A 22,210-nucleotide genomic window follows, 5' to 3' on the forward strand; every position below is an offset into this window, starting at 1 on the left:
ACGAATCCAAAGTCCAAGTGCAAGCTAATGTGCCTACATTGTTTTTATGGGAACCCCATATGTAGAGTGGACTGTATCCATTACAATTTTATCAGGTTTACTTTTTCTAGTACAGATCTATTTTTCACTTTTAGATAACGTAACTCGAATTATGAATTGATCTCAAATCGAAAGGTGTATTGCTAATGAAAACTTCAGTTCTTCGCATTTGTTCTTGGTGTATATACTTCACGATCCTTCTTTTTATGTATTGTGCCTTTTTTTGGCGTCTTGATGAACTTTTCATTGTCTAGGCCATCAATGAACTGATGTCTGATTTGATGGATCTGGGCCTTGTAGACCAGTCCAAAACAAGATACATTACTTATTTTTGTATAGATAATACAACACCATGGATCTCTTATCTTTCGTATGCTCTTTTATAGTGCAATAGAATCGAAGAGTTAAGCTAAAACATATAATCTTTTCAAACGTTAAATGCAATGGCAATCAAGTGCAAGGTACTTGATCGAAATCTCAGAAAATATGAATAATTTAAGACGAACTCAACTTTTATCAGAATTAAGCGATCAATTCTCCATATACATTTCTGCATGCATCGTAACAGCATGTCTTAATTTCTGTTCAAGTTATACATAGCTCATAAGGATCTTATTTATATTAATCAATTTTATTACAATTCCAGTTCATCAATATGTTCAAATAGAACCTGAATGGATTTCTTTCCAATCTTTATAGATCAATAACACACGCCAGCAGTTGAAGTTGAACCAGTATCCTTCACAGGAAGTGACGACTTGAGGACCATTCCTTCAGCACCACAGTGATTGGCCCTAATATCACCAAGTTGCATGGGACTATTATAGCTTTCCATGCTGCATACTGTCTCTGTTTTCACTTTTCCCATCTCAACAGCTATTGTTTTCAGCCGGATTCGCTCAGCTCTTGAGCCAATAACTTGTCCAAGTATAGAAGCTGCAATGGTCAGTGCCATTGCTGATTTAGGCATCACCACTGACTTCCGAAGCATGGCTATAAAGGGAACAGCAGCATGCACGGCTACAAACCAAGATAATGAAAATTTCTTGGTATGCTCCTTCCACATGCCAAAGGGCACATTAACCGCCATGCCTAACGCTGCAATAACAAGCATTTTTGCAGGAAGAGGCTGAGGGCGCATGTTTTTCACAAAGGTTGTACGGGCAAGGGCAGCCCTTGCAGCAACAATTGCTTGTGGACATCTAAGCTTCACTCCACTCGGTGGCCGAAAAGCTGTTGCAACAAGGGGTAGAACATTGCTTACAGCTCTATAAGACTTGGCAATTGGGCAAGTTCCTTTGGCCAACCATTCATTTCCAAGTGCCTCATGCTTTGATACATCTCCATTCTGAAATGAAGCTCACCCGAGTAAGAAAAATCAATGCAACTCATGTTTTTGAAGTTACTTAAACTAGTTCACAATAATTAGTAAGCAACAGGAAAAGAAAATCATGAAGCACATCAAAATTGTCCTGTGATCACAAACGCTGACAGCAAAATTATTGCAAGTCAGATGGGTGTAAATTTATCAAAATGATAGACAATGATGAAATGCTAATTGACACAATGGATTTCCTTTCTACAAACATGCCGCCTATCAGTGTGTGTGTGAAACAAAAAGAAAAAGGAAAAAAAGAAAATAAAGAACAAATGTTTACCTGAGGTGAGTATTCCTTTTTATTTGATGATTCGGAATTCTTCTGCTTCTTCCATTTCTCAGAAAAATTCCAAAAACTAAATGGGCCACCTGGTCCAGACAGACTTATGGAGGCAGCTCTTCCTGCCAAAGGGTTGAAAACAGGCAGAGAATCTGCTTCTGTGCTGCCATTGTGAAAGTCAGATTTCTCAGATAGGGGAATGACTCCATCCTTCCCATGAAATAGCTTAAATGCCATGCCAAAACTAGGACCATCTTCAAATATAGGACCCTTGGATCCATGAACCTAAATATTGAAGAAAATTAGCTAAAATATTGACCCAAATTTGAACTACTGAAATACAAGATAGGTAGAAAGGGATAAATAACTCACAGGAATGGAGATTTTAGTTGAGGAGAAAGAGAAGTTTGTAGGTTCATTGATGTTTCTTAAAAACGGACACCGTTGGATGTCTTTCACATCAAAGGGACACTCAGATCCATCCCTGTTCATTCCCTTAAAAAAGAAGTCCATTGCCTGCTTTTGCTGAAAAAATTTCTTCTAGAAACAAGGAAAAAAATTAAGACAGAGAAATAAATCCATATGCCATGAAATATAAGACAGAGAAATGAAACAACTAAAAGGAGTAAATTTATGCCAGTAGCATCAATGAAGCTACTATAAAGGGAACAAAAACTTCAAGGGGAAGAGAATGGATTGATCCATCTATCAATCTTTGTCTTATAAGTTAAACAACAAATCAAATGTGTCTTGGACACCCATCGCAAATTTTGCAGAAAAAACATGGAAGCTATAATTACTAGCTTCTCTGTAAGCATGAAAAAACACATCCCAAACGTGGAACCAAACAAGCTAGAATATCATGTGCTTTGTCCACAAAGAAGCTAAAAGTAAAAAAGCCAATTCAGACATATCAGAAGGGAATGAGATCCGGGTTTGCAGTTCACAATCCCAATTCCCACCATTAAAATTTAATTATATACTATAAATTTATCATTTAGTAAAATTAATCAGTTATCTTCAAAACTGTAAGAGAATCTCAATCCTACCAGAAGAACTGAAGAAGTTAGAAACAACAAGGTATCATTTCAAAATTGTTCCTTGTTCACGTTAGAAAAATAAAAATGCCATAGTACAACAAATCTCAATTACCGCAATACACAATTCATCCCATTAAATTGTGCTATAATTAAAAAGGATCGAGTGCCCTAGGACATTGGTTAAGGAACTAAAAGGAAAAAATATTTATGGTAAAAATCATAAGATGACGTGAAAAAAGTCATGGATTGTGCATCCCAATAAAAATCTTTTTTTCCTTTTTCCTTAACCAAAATGCCCTAAGGGTTGGCATTTGGAAGATTCTGGACAATACACATACACTGTTACAAATGCACATGCAGTAGAATAAATAATCATGATTAAAAACTATTTAAGGCCAGACTAATGCCTACCAAACAATCAATTGCAAAATTATGGGGAAAATGTCGAAATTCTGAGGCACGAAAATATTGATGAATTTGAACCCTAACAAAAGTATGATTCCGTTTCCCTCCTCAAATAGAGAAAGAAAGACGATTGAATTCAGAGAAGGAAAAGTACGCTACCGAAAATCGAAAGAGTTGGAAGAGAGAGAGAGAAGAAGAAGAAGAAGTACCGTAATCAGAGAAGAGAACTGCCAAGACGTGTGGCTGCCACAGACACGTGAGAAAGGGAAGAGAAGGGTTTTAAAAGGTAAATGACACGCCTTTACTAGTCCATTTTGTGGCCCTCGTGCAACCAAGAACTTTTTGAGAAAATTAATCTATAATAATATTTAAATTTTGATTTTATAACTGAATTTATTTTTATCTGTATTAATTGGATAATAGGTGCTTATAAAAAAGATCCAAATCAACTATTTTGATTCTTTATCTTATTTTTTATTTTAATTTTTATCTTTTAAAAATTTATTTTAATTATTTTTAAATGATTAATAACATCACTCTTAAATAATCTTACTTATCAGTTCTAAAAAATAAATAAAAGATTAAATTAAATAAAAAAAGATAAATCATCAAATAAACTTCTTAAAAAAATAAATGATTAAACTAAAAAAACAAAATAAGTGATAAAATCAAAATTTTTAAAAGATAATGTTCAAAATTGAAAAAATAAAAGATTAAACAGCAAATAAGTCATTTGGTTAAAATTTTTGGATAATTGATAATTAATACTCTGTCATGATATCCGGTTTCACTATTCATTTTATTTTCTTTTATTTAATAATACCGTTTATTTATTTGTTTTTCATATTTTTAAAGTTTTCTTTTATGTTAAATTTTTGTTACTCTTAAATCTTAACTTTAATTACTTTAAAAAATTTACTATTTATATTCTTTTTCTTTTTCTTTTCAAACATCAATTGCTTATACTTTCAAACTAATTTATTTTAAATATTTTAAAATTTATTCATTTCCACCTAAATTTAACCTACTTATTTAATTTTTTTTAAATGACTAAATTTTTTTCTCTTATAATATTAAATATTTTATTTGGATAATTAATTTCTTAAAAAAGTTAAAAGATATTCAGACACCATTAAAAAATACTTGCTAGTTATACTTTAACGTGATGCAGGAAAAAAGAAATAGCAAGAAAAATACATAAAACATGAGTACTATGGTAATTCAAAATATACCGTATTGCAATGTGTATATATTTTTTCTTTCCTAAAATATATAATTTATTATTATTTAATATTTTGTTTTTAAAATTAATTCCTTTTAAAAATGTTAATTTTCTAATTTTAAATCTCACATTTTCATACATGTTATTTTTTTTCTTCTAAATTTTAATTACTTCTATATGTTGAATTAAATATAGACTTAAAGTATGTTTTTTTCCTCCTAACATAAGTTTTGATTTTGGTCTCTATACAATTTTTATTTATTTTTCATCGTTCTAAAATTTGAAATATTTGTTTTTTAACCCTATAAAAGGAGCAAATTTAGTTTTGATCTATGTAAACACATTTCCTTCCATTTTTCCAAACGGCAATTTATTGAAATTTGAAAAAGATACTCACAATCATTGTGAATGTGGGTTTTTGTGTGTTTTAAAAAATTCTAAAAAAATACAATGTATCTATTTATAAACTTTTTTTTTAACTTTAATGTTTGAATTCTATTAGGTATATATTTGACAAGATATTTTAGTTAATTTTTTATTTTTTTATTAGTTGAAAATTGTTCGGTAAATAAGTTTTTTTTAATAACTTCTTGTAGCTTCTAAAATTTTTGAAATTCTACTTAAAATAATTTTTTAAAACATTAATTTCTAACTTTTAACTTTTTATATTTTCTTTCACTTTTATTTTTTATATATTTATTCATTTTTCTTGGTATTTTTTTTAAAAATAAATTATGATTTTACTATTTTTTTATCATTTTATACTTTTGAACTATTTTAACAAATAATTTTATCAAATATTTATATTTTAATAAAGTAGCTTCTCAACTTCAATGCACTTCCACCCATCAACTAACTTTTTAGCTTCTTCAATTAGTTTTATCCAGCAAAAAAAAAATCTTCAATTAGTTTTATTCATTCTTCTATTTTTTTTTATTCAGCAAAAAAAAAACTTCAATTCGAGTTTCATGTTGAAAAGTTTTCACCTAACACTTGGCAATTTTTGAATTTTTCTGCTTCATCAATCTTCTTTTTGGATTCTGTTATTGATTCTTTAGTCACCTCAGTTCAATTTTAAGCTCCAACTCAAAATAGGTTCTTTTTTTTTTAAAGAAAATTGATTGAGACATTAGAAATATCTATTATGATAAATTGCATCAGCTAATTAAAGGGGAAAATGGTCGACAACGAAAGATAGTATATGATTTGCATGTTTGTCGGCACCAATACCACGTAATTATGTCCTATATATAGAGTTAAGACAAAATGAAAATGAACTCCTATAAGCTCAAAACATGGGCTTGCTAAATTTCACTATCCTCCAAATTGTTGATTTTGAGCAAACCCCATACCTCCCTTGCATTACATTAGTTCCTCCATATATATGATGAAGGTGCTGCACTGAAATCAGGGCAATCTCTCCCCCCAGTGATCAGATTGATGGCATTTACAGCATTCGACAGAAGCACCACCACCTGATCCCAAAGGTAGATTTCTAATATTTGGGCAAAGAAGAGAGCTATGGCCAGAGCCTCCACAATTGGTGCATGACATATATGAACCAGGAGCACCTGCTGAAACAAAATTGTTATATTGGCTTTCATACCGTTGACCCACTTGGTTTGTTGGCATCCCAAAATCAAAATCACTACTGCTATTTATTGGATTATAAGCTGGAGGCGTAACTTGCCCGGTGGCAAGGTTCATGGCACTAAAATCATTTGCCAGCCCACTGACACCACCTGCGTGTGAACAGCTATTCAAAGATTGTGAATTCCCAAAGGTGAATCCAGAAGGTTGACCAGTGGCAAATTCTGCAGGTGCTGCAACAGGTTGTCCTAACAGCTCACATTTCTCCAGCACAACATCTAGATCAAGAACCATAATAATCCTGTTCACAACGAATTAGGCAACCAAATCATTAACTAATTATATGAAAAGAAATTCAGCTAGAATCACATGCAAAACTGCCTCCTATTGGGCAATAAACTACTAAACTAGTTTACAATAATAAAAACCAACTAAAGTACCATAGAATAATACTTTCTTTAATAGAACTCTACAAGCAACACAAAAATAGCCACCCATGTTCAAAAAACCGTTCTCCTGAAGTATTCAGATTCACAACTCAAAAACAGAAACTGACAAAAACAATATAAAGAATAAGGCGAATGAGAGCCATCACTAACCTTCCAATAACTAACAAAATAACAAATTGACATTGAATGCATCAACAGGAGTACATATCAATATCAACAATAAAATAAAACAACATAGCCATTACATTGATGTAGATTATAAAACACCAAAACAAAAAAGCAAACCGAAGCGCGAACATTCAATGGAAAAGGAATGTTTAACAACCCATCACCACATGTGCACAGTTGAAAATATCTATAATTTCATATCCTAATGTCTTTCACCTTTCTTCCACCAAAATTTCATTAACCCAAAAGCATCACAAAATAAATTAAAAAAGATAAAATCTGCTTTGCAAGAAATTGAACTCACTTGCAACTCTGGACAATGTTGCAGACGAACTGAGTGAGTCTAACAATGGAACCTTTTTGCAACTTTCCAGAACGAACCAATTGATTCTTCTGCGTCGTGAGCATCGCTTGCTGGAAATGGTAACCATCGGAGAGAACCAAATGGAAATTCACGGAGGCGCTATGTTGTTGGGAGTTCACCAACTCCAACTCCAGAACTTGCAGCACTGGCTTCAAGTCCAGAGATTGACCAGCCAAATTTTGTATAGTAGTCATACCACCTGAATGTGAACTCCTATCCAAATATTGCAAATTTCCAAAGGTGAATCCAGATTGACCAGTGGCAGATTCTGCAGGTGCACCTTTTGGAGCTGCGACAGGTTCTCCAATCAGCTCACATTTTTCACATATAACATCTAGGTCAACTATGATAATAATCCTGTTCACAATAAATAGGCAACCAAATCATTAACTAACCATTCTCCCACCCAAATTTCATTGACCCAAAAAAACAAAAACCAAAAATAAATAAAAAATTAAAAAGACAAAATCAGGTTGACAAGAAGTTGAACTCACTTGCGGTTTTGAACAACATTGCAGATGAACTGTGTGAGTCTAATAATGGCGCCTTGCTGCAACCTTCCAGAATAGATCAACTCATTCTTCTGTGTGGCGAGCATCCCTTGCTGGTAAAAGGAACCGTCAGAGAGAACCACACGGTACCTTTCAATGGTGCTGTTTTGCTGCGACTGGACCAGCTTAAACTCGATAACCTGCAGCACCGGCTGCAAATTCTTGGGGTCATTGCCACTGCATATCTCCATTATCGCCCCCTGCGTCAGAGTCTTTGCTTTAGGATAAGCAGGAGGGTCATTACGAGCAGGAGGATTCGCTTTTGGATAATAGATAGATGACCCAGATACATTTGGTCTAGCATTCATGCCACCTGCATGTGAACTGCTATTTAAAGATTGTGAATTCCCAAAGTTGACTCCTGGTTCTTTAGGTGTGTGTTTTGGTGTTGAGACAGGTTGTCCAATCAGCTCACAATAGTCCAGTATAACATCTAGGTCAATGATGATAATAATCCTGTTCACGACAAATTAAACAACCAAATCATCAACTAACCTCCAATATGAAAAGAAATTCAGTTATGATCACAAGCAAAAGTGCCCCCACACTGGGGAAAACCACTCAACTAGTTTACAAATGTAGAATAAAGAATATAAGGTGAATACCCATCATCTCTAACCTTTCAATAACAAAACAAATTGATATCGAATGCCACACCCTTTGGTTTCTTGAAATTTTACACAACACCATCTTTTTATTCCCTTCACAGTATATTCCCGTAAAAAGTTTACAGTAGATATTAAGAAAGCATTTGAAAGGAAAGAAACGTCAAGAAGACACGGTCACATTGTACACTTAGTTGAAAATATCAATAATGGAAAGAATATAAACTCAAAACAAATTAAAAGGATAAATGCGATTTAACAAAGTTGAACTCACTTGTGGTTCTGGACAACATTGCAGAGGAACTGAGTGAGTCTAAGAACGGAACCTTTCTGCAACTTTCCCGAATGAACCAAGTCATTCTTCTGCGTGGCGAGCATCCCTTGCTGGTAAAAGGACCCGTCGGAAAGAACCACGCAGTACCTCTCGACGGTGCTGTTTTGCTGCGACTGCACCTGCTTCAACTCGATCACCTGCAGCACCGGTTGCAAGTTTTCGGAGCAATTGCCTCTGCAAATCTCCGTTATCGCCCCCTGTGTCAGAGACACGGCCATTTTTTTCGTTTTGCTTCTCTCTTTCTTTCGATTTCGGGAGAAATTAGGATCCCTAGCAAATTTGATCGAGGGTAAAACCCTAGCGAGATTGAAGAATTTGAAAGAAAACGCACGCCATAGTTAATTGGTTCCGTTAATCCGAGAGAGAGAAAGAGAGGGAATCGCGAATTTCAGAAAGGTCCTCAAGGGGTATTGGGATTTTTCGAAATTCCGAACGTATCCCCCTGACGTGGCGACAATTCCTATTTGATGGGGACACATTGATTCGATCGATAGTCTAAAATAACTTCTTCATTGTTTGTGTTTGTTGGGGGGTGAAGTTTCTCCTTTTGCCACACGTTTATATACATATATATAAAATAAAAAAACCTACTTATGCTTATTATAATTAGTGAAACAATTAATTAAAACATACAAATTTTATTTTATATAATATTGCAATCAAATTATTATACTTCACTTTTTTAAAAATATAATTATTATAAAAAATATTTTGTCACAGATAATTTGACCAGTATATATTTTTTATTTAAATTTGTTAAGGTAATTATGACTGACACATTAATTAATGTAATTAAGATTATTCTTAGTTAGATCAATATAAAGAAATTAGATTATATTTTAAATTAAGTATCTTTAATATATATATTCTCTTTCTTATTTTCCTTCAAGTCCTTGCACACACCATTCTTGTGTGTGCGCGCTGTTTTTACTCTATTGTTATGAGTAAATCTGTGTGTCTCTTTTTTGTTTTATTTTATTTGTTTTTTTCTTTTAAGGTAAACTCATTATAATTATTTGTTTGTTTGTGTGTTACGATAAATCTTCCAACACGAAGAACGAACAAGCATATAAAAATGGTCAAAATTAAAAGAATAACAGATACTAGTATATTGTTTGCACGTCGCATTGTCAGCATCAAGAAGCGTGGCATCATTACCACATAAGTATGTCCTCTATACACAGTGTTAAGACGAAATTGCTTGTATAGAAGTATACTTGAAACAAATTAAAATGAAAATGAACTCCTAAAAACTCAAAACATGGGCTTGCCAAATTGTTGATTATTTTATTTTATTTTATTTTATTTGGCTTTTGAAGGTAAGCTCAGAATATTACTATTTCTAAAATATGGCATTTCAATTTTTTTTTTCATTTTGAGATGATGTAATAAGCTTAAGAAAGGGATTTTATAAAAGAATATGAATTATACTACATTAAAAAAACAACCATTATTTTTAGGTCCCACCGAACATTACCATCATGTTTATTTTTTTAAAAAAATATTATGAACAAAGTATAAGATAATAAGAGCATCTCTAACCGGAAGTGCTTTGTTGGTTTCTTATGTTAAGGAATAATTTATTTTGAGTTCTTTGGTGTTAGAATAAAGTGACGTGGCAAATTTAATTTCTTCGGCAGCAACATTGAATTCCTTATATAAGAAACTATTTCTTATTCATAAAAAACTATTATTTTATAGAATTTGTACTCCCTAACTACAAGAACAACAAAAGGAAGAAGATGAACAATCCTAACAAACGCAGATATGAAATTTCACAAAAAAAAAATTAGACAAATTAAAGAGTATCAACTTTCACAGTCATCAAGTGTGGATAAAATAAAATTAAAAAAAAAAGAAGCAAATCCCTACCTCCAAAGAAAGAAAGAAGGGACAAAAATGAAACCAAAAAAATATGAAGTTGCTGCAAGCCCACAACCAGAGGACAAAGGGGACAACGCATACGAACAAATCGAGGAGGAGGACCCACACGTGCTTGGCCTTGTTGTTATGGTTGCGGAGTTGCTAGTGGTGTTGGGGCTTGAGCGAAACGGCGTTGTCGGAGATGTCAAGCATGGCAAGCGCGTCATTAGGCCTTTTCTTTTTCTTCAAGCCTTAGGCTGGAGGGTTGAGATGAGGAAAGGGTTGTTTTTCTTCAAGCCCTAAGGAGGAAAGGGTTGTCGTGAAGCGCATTTTGGAAGATGGTGTGGAATTGGGGTGGGATTGGAAGGAGAGAGGGGACAAAGTGGTGATTGTTGTTGTTGATGGTGCATTGGAACTCGAAGGAAGTGGGTGGAAGGGGAAGGTTTCGGATAAAAGAGTAGAGTGAAAAGTAATTTATTTTAGACAAAATTGCATTTTTGGTCCTCCTAGTTGCTTTCAATTTCGATTTTGGTCCCCCTTTAAAATTATTGATGAATTTTGTCTTCTTATTTTATCCAATCATGCAATCTTGGTCTCTCAATCTAGGATTGGACGTTGACTATTACACAAGAATGTTGACTATCACGTGTCGTGTTCTTATTAGATGATGACTATCACGTTTCATGTTCTGATTGGATGTCAACTCCATGAAAGATGAAATGAATTGTTGTTGTCCTTGGCCAATCAGAACATGACATGTGACATTCATCATCCAATAAGAACGTGACACATGACAGTCAACATTCTTTTGTAATAGTTAACGTCCAATGCTGGACAAGGGGATCAAGATTGCATGATTGGATAAAATAGGAAGACAAAATTCGTCAATAATTTTAAAGAGAGACCAAAATCAAAACTCGAGACAAATTGAAAGACCAAATTTACAATTTTGCCTTTATTTTAATGTTATGAATTTTTTTATTTTGAATTTATATTTAATATTTTCTTCATTTATTTATATTCATTATTTGTATATATAAAACTGAAAAATAAATTAATTATTCTTATAATAAAATAATTTAAATATTTAAACTTCTTGTGATTTTTTTATTAGAATAAAATTTTATATAAATTTCTTATAAATCACATGACATTACGAAAATCACGATTAAGAAATCCAATATAAAAAACTCGATCAGGATACGTCCTATCAATCAAGTTTATACAAATAAAATAATAACAAATAGTTTTTAAGCAAATCCTCCCAATTTTTAAATCTAAATTACGATTGTTTTAACAGCAAATGAAGGCACTGGAGTGGAAAAGTTTAAAACTAAATTACGTGACTTGAATAATATAATTTTTTAAAACAACATTAATATTAAAATATGACTAAATCACTCGAATACTCACATAGTTCGTTCTTAATTATCAGAAAAAATGGCAAAATTATATCCTAAGGATAATTAACGAATTTTTTTTCCAATGGTAATAAAACATTGATTTGGACTCTTCTGTCTCACCATAACGGTTACGATAAAAATACCCATTATGATCAAGCATTTAAAAATATCCATTATGATCAATGCATCAGCTAGAGAGGAAAATGATCGGAAATAAAAGATATACTGGTATATGATTTTGCACGTCGCACGGTGTTTGCATAAAGAAACGTAGCATTCAGTACCACATAATCACTTCCTGTATATACAGAAGTTAACAGTTAAGACGAAAATTGCTTATATATTCAAAGACATGATAAAATACTTGAAACAAAATGAAAACGAACTCCAACAAATTTCAATATCCTCCAAATTGTTGCTTTTGAGCAACCCCATATCTTCCCTGCATTGCATTAGCGCTTCCATATGATGAAGGTGCTGCACTGAGACCAGGACAGTCTCTTGCCCAGTGGCCAGTTTGATGGCATTTAAAGCATTCGCCAGAACCACCACCACCTGAATTGCTCCCATATGATGATGGAGGTGCTGCACTGAAACCAGGACAATCTCTTGCATAATGACCACTTTGATGACATTTATAGCATTCGACAGAAGCTCCACCACCACCACCTAATCCCGCAGATGCCCTGTTGGCAAAGCCCCCTCCTGCAGAATGTCCAGGTACATTTCTAATATTTGGGCAAAGTGCAGAGCTATGACCAGAGACTCCACAGTTGGTGCATGATGTATATGAACCAGGAGCAGCACCTGCAGAAGAAATATTGCTATATTGGTTTCCATGCTGTTGACCCACTTGATTTGCCGGCATCCCAAAATCTCTACTGGTATTAGCATTGCTCTTATAATAAGCTGGTGGTGTAACTTGTCCAGTTTCAACGCTCCCCAGTCTAGTATTATTGGTTACAGAGTTGGGAATGGTGATACCTTTCGATTTCTCAGCCCTGAGTTCGTTAAAAATCAACTCCAAATTAACTCTAGATTTAGAAGCAAAGTTTACCTTTTCTGCTTTTACTATCGTTGACTTAATACGTTGTTCATCACTGTAGAATTCCTCTTTTATTCTTAACTTGAACATGTACTCGGTGAAGAGAACCTTGTGGAAGATTTCAGAAAACTTATCATCATCTTGCTCTTCATACTTCATATAATACAAATCTTTTGCAGGTATACCCATTATCTCCTCACCACTCTCCTGGAAAGCAGTAACCCATGTTATGCCAGTGTGATCCTGTATCTGCATTGACAGTAAGTACCTAAAGTCACATGTGTCAATAGACTGATTACATCTTTCACAATGCCATGTCCCATCTGCGTTATTAGTCACCTTTTTGTTACATTGTCTATCCCCTATCTTGAGAGGGCACCCTGGGTAACAGAAGTTATCAACCTTAATGTGTGAAACAGCTGCAAAGACAGATATCCAATCAGGCTTCTCTGAAGTCCCTAACTTCTCATCTTTAATTTGAGATATAGTCTTCCGCACATCAGTCTTACCCAGATTAGATATTTCTCTGGAAATAGAGAGAGTTGGGACACTCTTCCCTTCATTTTCAAACCATCTTTTCAGTGTACAAGCCTCAGGAAAATCAGGCTCCACATATAGCTGACTAGTGGCTATAGTCCCGACAGACTTCCCATTGAAATCATTTACTCTGACAGCTTTTGTAGCCAAAACTGGAAATTCCCCAGCATCACAAATAGTTTGCAACCTTTGTCCTTCTACAATGCAAAAATTTCCCCATAGAGTTAACTCAACACTTCGGCCTGACATGTCTTTCAACTGGAGAGTTCTCTTCTGAACTTCAGTGCCATTTTTTCTCATGATTGAAGCTGTAGGACTAATAGAAGTCACCACACCAATCACATCCACAATGCTGTTGTTTTCCAAACTTTCAATTTCACTAATGGGGCGATAATTAAATGTCTGTGATGGAATTGAGTCATTATCATCAAGGCATGGCTGTATAATTGATGCCACATCAAGGGTCAGCTCTTGATCATTGCGAAGGTGATTAAAATTCTTCTGAGCTGGCTTTATGCTTCCCCTGGAAATTAGATATACCTTACCAGCTTCAATAACATTGTAGAACTGATCAGCCACAGCATTGAAGCAAGTTGCCCGAATTTCTCCGCCATCAGAATCCAGAAGATCAAAAGAAAACACCTTGCCATCACCTCGAGCATTGGTATAGTGCCTGAGTTCTCCCTTAAATGTTACCCTGGCTTTAATAGTCCACATACTCTGGTATGGATTCAATGCTGCTATTGGAATTATCCTGGGGGCAGCTTCATTTCTTCCCATTGGCGCTCTGTTAGTGTACATTGGAGATGGCTGACGGTACATAGGCTGCTGAGGTGGACGAGCATATGAGTTTTGCAAGGGCCTTGACGCCTCAAATTGGGGATTGCGGAAACCTGTGTTCTGACCACCAGAAGACCCACTGAATGGTGCTGATCTACTAACTCCATGCTCTACTTTAGGATAAGTAGGAGGGGCATTACTAGAATAAACACCACTGGCAGAAGGATTTACTTTTGGATGATCTGGAGATGGTGAAGCCACATTTGGTCTAGCAGGCATGCCACCAGTGTGTGAACTGCTATTCAAAAGTTGTGGATTCCCAGATGTGACTCCTGATTGACCAGTTGCAGATTCTGTAGGTGCATCTTTTGGTGCAGGGACAGGTTCTCCAATCAGCTCACATTTGTCCAGTACAACATCTAGGTCAACGATGATAATAATCCTGCTCACAACAAATTAGACAAACCAAAACATCAACTAACCCCTGATATGAAAAGAAATTAATCTTATAATCACAAGCAAAACTGCCTCCCACTGGGCAAACCAGCACTCAACTAGTTTACAATAGTAAAAACCAACAAAAGCACAACAGAATACATTCTTCTTTTATGAAACTCTACAACCATCACAAAAATAGCCACCCATGTTCCAAAAATCTTTCTCCTGGAGCATTCAAATTTATAAGTCTTAAAAAACACAAACATAATATAGAGAACACAAGTTAAATGAATTTTATCTATAACCTTTAACATCAAAGGCATCAATGACAATATATATCAATATCCAAACTAAAATGAAACACAGCCATATCACATCAATGTAGATTGCAAAATATTAAAAGCAATCCAAACCACAGTGTTAAAAATATTATCCGGATCACAATTTCACCGGCAACTCAACCGCAATTGCAGCCACTTCTAAACCATTTGTTAACAATATCAAGGATAGCAACTAAACGGCGACCCCGATTTAAAACCTTGAGCACAAACATTGAATAAAATTCCCAAGAAAATTAAAACAAAACATAAAACGCTTAACATTGAATAAAAAAAGATAAACTTAACTCAAAATCACAAAAAAAAAGACACTAAAATAAAACAAAATGAAAAAGAGAAGTTGGACTGACTTGCGGCTCTGGACAACGTTGCAGATGAACTGAGTGAGTCTAACAACGGAACCTTTCTGTAACTTTCCAGCATGAACCAAGTCGTTCTTCTGCGTGGCGAGCATCCCTTGCTGGTAATGTGAACCGTCGGAGAGAACCAAACGGTACCTCTCGACGTTGCTGTTTTGCTGCGACTGCACCAGCTTCAACTCGATCACCTGCAGCACCGGTTGCAAGCCCTCGGGGCAATTCGCACTGCACATCTCCATTATCGCACTCTGCGTCAGGGACACGGCCATTATTAATTTTCTCTTTCTTTTGCTTTCGGGAGAAAAAAATAGGGATCCAGAGGAAGGAAACCAAAGGAATTGGATCGAATCGATAGTGGGAGAAGAGGCTTAAGAGAGAGTGAGAGAATGAAACCCTAAAAATTTAAAGAAGGCGCCATAAGTGGTTCCATTTCGAGATAGAGAGAGGGAATGGGGGGAAATTATTTCGGTATTGGGGTTTTCTTCGAAATTCCGAACATGTCCCTGATATGAAGCGTGGCGTCCTCTCTAAGTTACACGTGTAACCGATGACGTGCGGGAGCGAGACTTCCTATGGAAGCAAGCCACACTAGCTTAATCACTTGTTGTGAGCTTATTTTAAAAAGGTTAAATACTTTATTTTTGTTAGTGAACTAGCTTTTTGATATTTTAACTAACCAATTAGAATTTTTAAATTAGGTTTTTAAATATAAAATATTTAAGTTAACATAACATTTATTAATTAGTATTTTAGTTAACATAATATGTTTTATATTATAAATATCGGACTAGTTTGTTTAATTTTTTTAAAAAAAACTCATTTTTTAAGTATATATAATATACTTTAAACAAGAAATTTTTTTTAAAAAAAATTATTAATTTTATTGAAGATGCTTTTTAAGAAAACAGATAGGCCCATTATAAATCAGATTTATTTATGGTAAGTTAGTATACAACATTACTAATAAACAATGTAGCAAAAAATATTTAATAATAAACAAAAAAAAAGTTATCATAATTATAAAAAAACATATAAATGTTTCATGAAATTTAATAATTGATTATGATTATAAAATGATATTATATAAAAATCAAAACCTATTTAATGTTTGATGATTTATTTGATTGATTTAATTTGAATATATATTCATTTTAATAACCTTAATTAATATAATTAAATATAGGTTTGATTAGGCTTTTGGTATCTATTTAGTTACAACAATTCTTTATTTTAGTCGCTATTAAAACATTCAATTTTGATTTTTGTGATTCTATAACCTTTTTGTAATTCCTATTTTTTTTAAATATAATATTAATACAAAATAATCCTTGTAGGAAATAATAACTAATGTCAAGGGATTATGAGCACATGAAATTTGGATATTCCCTTCTCAACACAAACACTGTTTATTCCATAAACAAAACCAAAAACGCAAAGCTTGGTTAAGAAATAAAAATGATTGATGATTATCATTGTCTAAAATCACTCAACATCATATCATTAAGATCTTTTAAAATTTGTCTAAATTTTAAAATTACTACAAAAGTAAATTTATCTAATTTTTTTTGACAAATTTTCAGTATCAATTTTGGTCTTGTATTTATGTTAGAGGATTTTAGACAACAAGAATCAAAATGATTAAGAAATTGTAACTATAAAAATCAAAATAGAATGTTTTAAACTGAAGGATAAAAAGATAAAAAAAAAATGTGTTTTTGAATTATAAAAACAGCAAAAATCGATAACAAACTGAACTAAAATCACAGAAAAATAAAACACTAAAATTAAAATTGAAGATAATCTCTTTTAAAAAGACTAAAACTACAAGGAAGAAGAGGAAACTAATCAATGTTTTTTGTTTTGTGAATATGAAAGTAATTATTAGATGTAGGCCGAAATATTCCCCCCCGGTGAGTTGAAGGATCAATACAGTCTAGAGTGGTGTTTCTTTGACCATGACCGCGTGAAGAACCAACCCCGTTTTCTGTGACCACATAAATATCTCATTCCCGTTGTGCGTTTCCAACCGATCACCGGTTAAATGGTTCCGGCCACCGGTGACCGGCAACACCCCCACTTTGATTCCGGGGAGCCCTTACCATAACCCTAACCACCAACAAGCTCTTTTCATATTCATGGATCCTCCGGATTCTCAGTCCCAGGAACAGGAAGCGCCCAAGAAGAACGGCGTCGTTTTTGTCATTCTGCGATGGATCCTCGCGATTCTTTTTCCTTTCCTCCTCTTTCTCTCGATTCCCTTTCTGCTTGGCTTACTGGTTCTCATGTTCGCCGATTTCTCCATCCCCAACCCCATTTCTCTCCCCTCACAGTGCAAAATCGTCTCCACTGGTTAGTTAATTCATCTTCTAAGCTTAGTTTCATTCAAATTGCGATATTATTATTTTTTTCTTTTTGGAATTTCAACTTGGGGAAAAGTAGAATCAAGTAGAGGGAGTTGATTAAGTGCTTGATTTGGCAAATTTAACTTAGTTACTTTAGCTGCTCACACTGCTTGGTTACTTAATTTTCAGTTCAAAATGGTCATATTGAACACCAAATTGTAGTTAGAACCTGGAAATGCTAGTCTGCTTTGCAAAAAACATTGCTCGCGAAAGATGTGTGTTTATTTTGTAAGAAACCCTGAACAACGTTAGGTGTTTTGAATTTTCTGTTGCGGTGAATGTTTATACTTTTGATGTCTCCAAACCGCAAGAATTTGAAATTTTGATGGCTTCAAAAACTCTCTATTCTGGTCTCACTGAATAATATTAATAGTCCTTGCTAAGTTTGTCCGGTAGAAAAGCAGTTGGTATTGTTTCTTTTATCATGATAGCAAAAATGTATTTGCATATTAATTTTGAAAAGAAAATAAATTATCTATGCTGCTTTCAAGTTACACTTCATATTGATTGATTCCATGCATGTTTTTCCATTTTGATCTTTGTTTGATTAATAATAGTCGTTTATTTCACACTAAACTGTATGTTATCATTTTTATTACAGGTGTTGATATTAGGTCATCTAAGATATGTGAACTTGGATTGTTAGATTATAAAGCAAAGGATGTGTTCCATCATTTTGAAAGAAGCAAATTTCGCTGCCGTTATGATTACTATTGGGCTTCAGTATTCAAGGTTATTATATCTTGTTGCCATTTTTATTACTATCTTTTAGTAAAAGCAGATATTATACTTTGCTAGAAGAATTAGAAGGAAGATAAGCTTTTCTCCCTAACAATGACTATGAAAAGGAAAATGGCATTAACAAACAAGTTCATTAGTGCAGTGAAGCTCTCCAGTTCCTCTGCATAGCAACAAGGGTGATTGCCTTAAAGAAGCCATAGTCAGATCACCTGGTAAGGACAGAGAGAAACCCCTAGAAATTCAATTGTTCCCCTCCATCTGAATATGCTAAAGAGCTGTACAAATTACTTACTGTCTTAAACATTTCCCTCATTTGCTCCTCACACCCTCTCTAAAATTAATCAATAATAACTGCTCCAAAGTCAAAGGATACATCCAACATTCATCCATAATTCAGGACTATGTAAAGAGGATTAGGCTGTATTTCTGAGCTAGAACTTTAGTGGTAATCAGTGGTAAGAGTTTTATGTGGTTTGTGAACCTGTGGCTAACTGTTAGTATTAGTCCTTTTGTTTAGGTGTTAGTTATTAACTAATTATCACTAAGTAATATCATTTCTGATCTTTCTTGCCTTGCATGCTCATCTCTTTTGTTTGAGAAAACATACACAGTTTCCTCTTCTTGTCCAAGTCGCATGTATCTAAATACAGAACATGTTAGCATATTTGACGACCAATTCATTGTGCATGGGTGTGCACACACCTCATCTATGGTCTATCCTTTAATGGTTATGATGACTAGAGAGTTAGGTAATTTTTTTGGGTGGCTATAAATAATTTGTGTTTACACTTGTTTCAGGTGGAATATAAAGATCACTTTTCTGGTCAGACACAAGTTGCATTTGCTGAGGCTCCCAATGAGGCCCTTCCTCTTTATTGCAGGCCTAATTTTGGTGCTGCATGGTTGACACAATATAAATTTAAGGTGGGGGTCTCAACTTGTGGCCTTTGATACTATGTTATCAAGCTGAACCTCTTTGATTGAGTGCAAATTTCTTAATGATGTCACATTGTAAAAGTTGCAATTTTTACCAGTTCAATAGAGGTCAAAGTATATTTTTGTCATTTTTTGTTTTCTCTTTGATTAGGTCAACGAGACTTATGATTGTTGGTACACATCTGGCATTTCCAAAGTTCGTTTACATCAAGATAGTCTTTTTGGTTGTGATGCCCATGAGCAGTCTACTCTTGAGAAGAGTAGACAATATTCTACCATGTAAGTACTCTATACTATTTTCATAACCTGCCAAAATTTTTGTGTATTTGACTATTTGCTATGAGATCATAAGTTATATTACTAAATTAAAATGGGACTGTAGAATTAGAACTCTTAATCTTACATTTGTAGGCTTAACATTTTCAAGACTTAGCGCAGTGTAACTCTGTTTGACTTTTAGTTACTTCTTTGATAGATGTCACATAAATAATAGAATGTGTATACTTTAATGCAAATCCTAGGCCTGTATCAAGGTGATAACAGGTTCTGAATGCTAAAGAAAATGAAAGAACAAAGTGGTCAAGGTAGGCAATTTGAGAGTGCCCACTATTTTCTGAAAGTCAACTAATTTCCACCTTCCTCTCACCGTCCCACTGTTGTGTCGTATGGCCTCCACAACAGAATTCTCACACTCCCCATCTTTCTTGCCAGCTCAGCAGTTAGTTATGTTGGAAATGATATTGCATTCTCTCTGTTAGCTATGATTTCCTACGTAACCCCCCTTTTACCCTTTTGTACATACACTGTTGATGCAGTTCTTTGTGGCCACTCAAATGTGTGACCAAGTTTACTGATTTGAAGATGGCAAATAAACTTGGGCATAGGTTGGTGGGGATTTAGATCAAAAACTCAAATTCATAGGTTCAACCAATCAGTTCATGATAACAACTCCTTGATACACCAAAAAAAAAAAAAACAGCAACAAATCTTTTTTTTTTTCAATCAATCCTTAGTTCATGTATAAAATTGGTAGTTGACATTTTTGTTCAAAAGGTCTATGAACAAAGGATTATAATTTTCTAGATAGGAAGTGGTGAGATATAGAGTCATTTCTCTTGGTAAGCGTATCTTGTTGAAGAAAAATATGAAAAGCCCTTCTGATCCTTACAAGTCAGTGACATCGATTTTGTATTCAATGAAAGGTATGTTGCTTTGAGATAGTCCTAGGTGGTCATAGCCCCCCAATCTTGTCATCCTAAGAGAGCCACTGCCCAGTGCTGTCATGGCTTCCATGACAGTGGAGTATTGCTGACCTAAATTTGTAAATTGTTCATGGTGATTGTTACTATTTACATAATTATTATATCTGAGTAGCATTTCATGTAAATATGTGTAGTTTAATTATAAATACAGTATTTTTATCAAACAATTATTTATATGATGTATGGATATCCAATCAGGGCAATGGAGATGGTAATTTCCTGGTTTTCGAGTAGAGGAAGGACCAAGCATTGGAGGTGGGAAACTTTAGCTGGAGTTGTAACTGGGTTCTTAACTTCATTGATCTCCATAACCTTTATTAGGTTCCTTCAACTACTTCTGCCTTCGCTATATCAATCTTTCACAACATGGATATTTTCTTGGCGTGTCAATGCTGTTCTCATCAGGCGCGCTTGTTTTCTTTTGGCATACTTATCTTTTGTGGCCTGGTTAGCTATAGAATATGGGAAGAGGCTTGGTCTCATGGATATATTCAGACTTCCTAAATCATAGCACTGGTTTTTGTGAAGAGCAATGCACTTTTCGTTGAATCCCCATGTAATATTATAACTGTAGCAGGTGATATTCTTGTCCCGTGATAAATGGGCATCGGCACCGTGTAAGGAAGTCATGTATAGTTCGAAGAGAGAGAAGGGAGGGGGGATTAAAAACTGCAATAATTTAAAGTAAATGCCTAAATAGATTTTAATCTCTTGGTTAAAATAGTATCTTCGGGTGCAGTGGTTTACAATTTACATAGTTGTCGGGTCACATAAGGCCAATTTAGTATATGTCTGAGTGCTGGTGAGTCACCTACGCACTTGAATTAAAGATGTTGTAAAAGTCATTACGGTAGCATTTGGTTTGTTGGAATGGTTTTACTGGACATGATAATGAAATGAAAATTGCATTTATTTTCCATGTTTCATTTGATTGCCATCAAGGAAGGATATTTTGAAAGGGAAAATGTAATTTAACTTTTAATAATTGAGCCATGTTTAAATCAAACTCCAAATCTAAATATGTGCAAATTAATCTTTAATGTTTATAAATAAATGGTGTAAAATGAATCTTATACTCCTGAAGTTGTTAAATTTAATGAATCAACTCACAAGACATGTACTGTAGTTTAACGTAAAATGGACTCAGTTACTATTAAAGGAAAAAATGGCAAATTTTTCGGGGGTAGTGGTTTACATAGGCTTGTTTGGATAATTTTTTCCCAAAATATTTTTAGGAAAATAAAATAATGGAATGAGTTTTTTCATAAGTTATTAGTTTATGTATAAATTAATTTATAAAAATTCTTTCATATGAAATTTTTAAAAGATAATTTTTAACTTATGTATAAATTAATTTTAACTCAAAGAAGTTTATTTTATCTTTTTTTTTCTCTTTAATTTTTGTCTTCTAGATGTGTTTTTAAATAAACTTATCCAAATAGTAGGTTTGTGCATGGATAGATTTTTAATTTTTTTTTATAAGACTGATCTGAACTGATTTGGATTTTAATCTTTAATGTTTATAATGGTGTAAAATGAATCTTATACTACAAGCAATGGATTTATTGTACTTTCTTTATTTTTATTTCCCATGATTTTCCAAACTTCAATGCAGAGCATCAAAATGCTTTCAAACCAAATCCATATGCAGCATACAAAATTTTTTTATTTTAATTTTTGG

The 22,210-nt window shown here is 33.9% G+C and overlaps 4 protein-coding genes across 5 annotated transcripts; 1 reads left to right on the forward strand and 3 right to left on the reverse strand.

Annotated features, from left to right (window-relative positions):
• Positions 1-526: 526 nt before the first annotated feature.
• LOC114424945 lies at positions 527-3,459 on the reverse strand. 2 transcript variants are annotated; one of them, XM_028391637.1, is made up of 4 exons: positions 3,352-3,459; positions 2,070-2,237; positions 1,698-1,982; positions 527-1,387 (listed from the first exon to the last, which is right to left on the reverse strand). In XM_028391637.1, exons 2-4 carry the CDS (start codon positions 2,208-2,210, stop codon positions 740-742), a joined length of 1,074 nt encoding a protein of 357 aa, XP_028247438.1. In that variant the 5' UTR covers positions 2,211-2,237; positions 3,352-3,459; the 3' UTR covers positions 527-739. The 2 variants fall into 2 exon arrangements, with proteins under 2 accessions (XP_028247438.1, XP_028247439.1); XM_028391638.1 differs by having other exon boundaries at positions 2,070-2,234; positions 3,352-3,448.
• A 2,086-nt stretch (positions 3,460-5,545) lies between these two features.
• LOC114424947 lies at positions 5,546-8,940 on the reverse strand. Its single transcript, XM_028391640.1, has 4 exons — positions 8,366-8,940; positions 7,430-7,942; positions 6,876-7,292; positions 5,546-6,255 (listed from the first exon to the last, which is right to left on the reverse strand). Exons 1-4 carry the CDS (start codon positions 8,641-8,643, stop codon positions 5,772-5,774), a joined length of 1,692 nt encoding a protein of 563 aa, XP_028247441.1. The 5' UTR covers positions 8,644-8,940; the 3' UTR covers positions 5,546-5,771.
• A 2,955-nt stretch (positions 8,941-11,895) lies between these two features.
• Positions 11,896-15,643, reverse strand: LOC114424946 (replication protein A 70 kDa DNA-binding subunit A-like). Its single transcript, XM_028391639.1, has 2 exons — positions 15,180-15,643; positions 11,896-14,495 (listed from the first exon to the last, which is right to left on the reverse strand). The coding sequence occupies exons 1-2, from the start codon at positions 15,455-15,457 to the stop codon at positions 12,089-12,091; spliced, it is 2,685 nt and encodes an 894-aa protein (XP_028247440.1). The 5' UTR covers positions 15,458-15,643; the 3' UTR covers positions 11,896-12,088.
• Positions 15,644-17,042: 1,399 nt separating this feature from the next.
• On the forward strand, positions 17,043-21,455 carry LOC114424948. The gene is made up of 5 exons (XM_028391641.1): positions 17,043-17,537; positions 18,192-18,322; positions 19,130-19,255; positions 19,419-19,546; positions 20,728-21,455. Exons 1-5 carry the CDS (start codon positions 17,324-17,326, stop codon positions 21,038-21,040), a joined length of 912 nt encoding a protein of 303 aa, XP_028247442.1. The 5' UTR covers positions 17,043-17,323; the 3' UTR covers positions 21,041-21,455.
• Positions 21,456-22,210: the final 755 nt, after the last annotated feature.

This window comes from Glycine soja, chromosome 9 (genome assembly GCF_004193775.1).
Source record: "Glycine soja cultivar W05 chromosome 9, ASM419377v2, whole genome shotgun sequence".
Taxonomy (NCBI): domain Eukaryota; kingdom Viridiplantae; phylum Streptophyta; class Magnoliopsida; order Fabales; family Fabaceae; genus Glycine; species Glycine soja.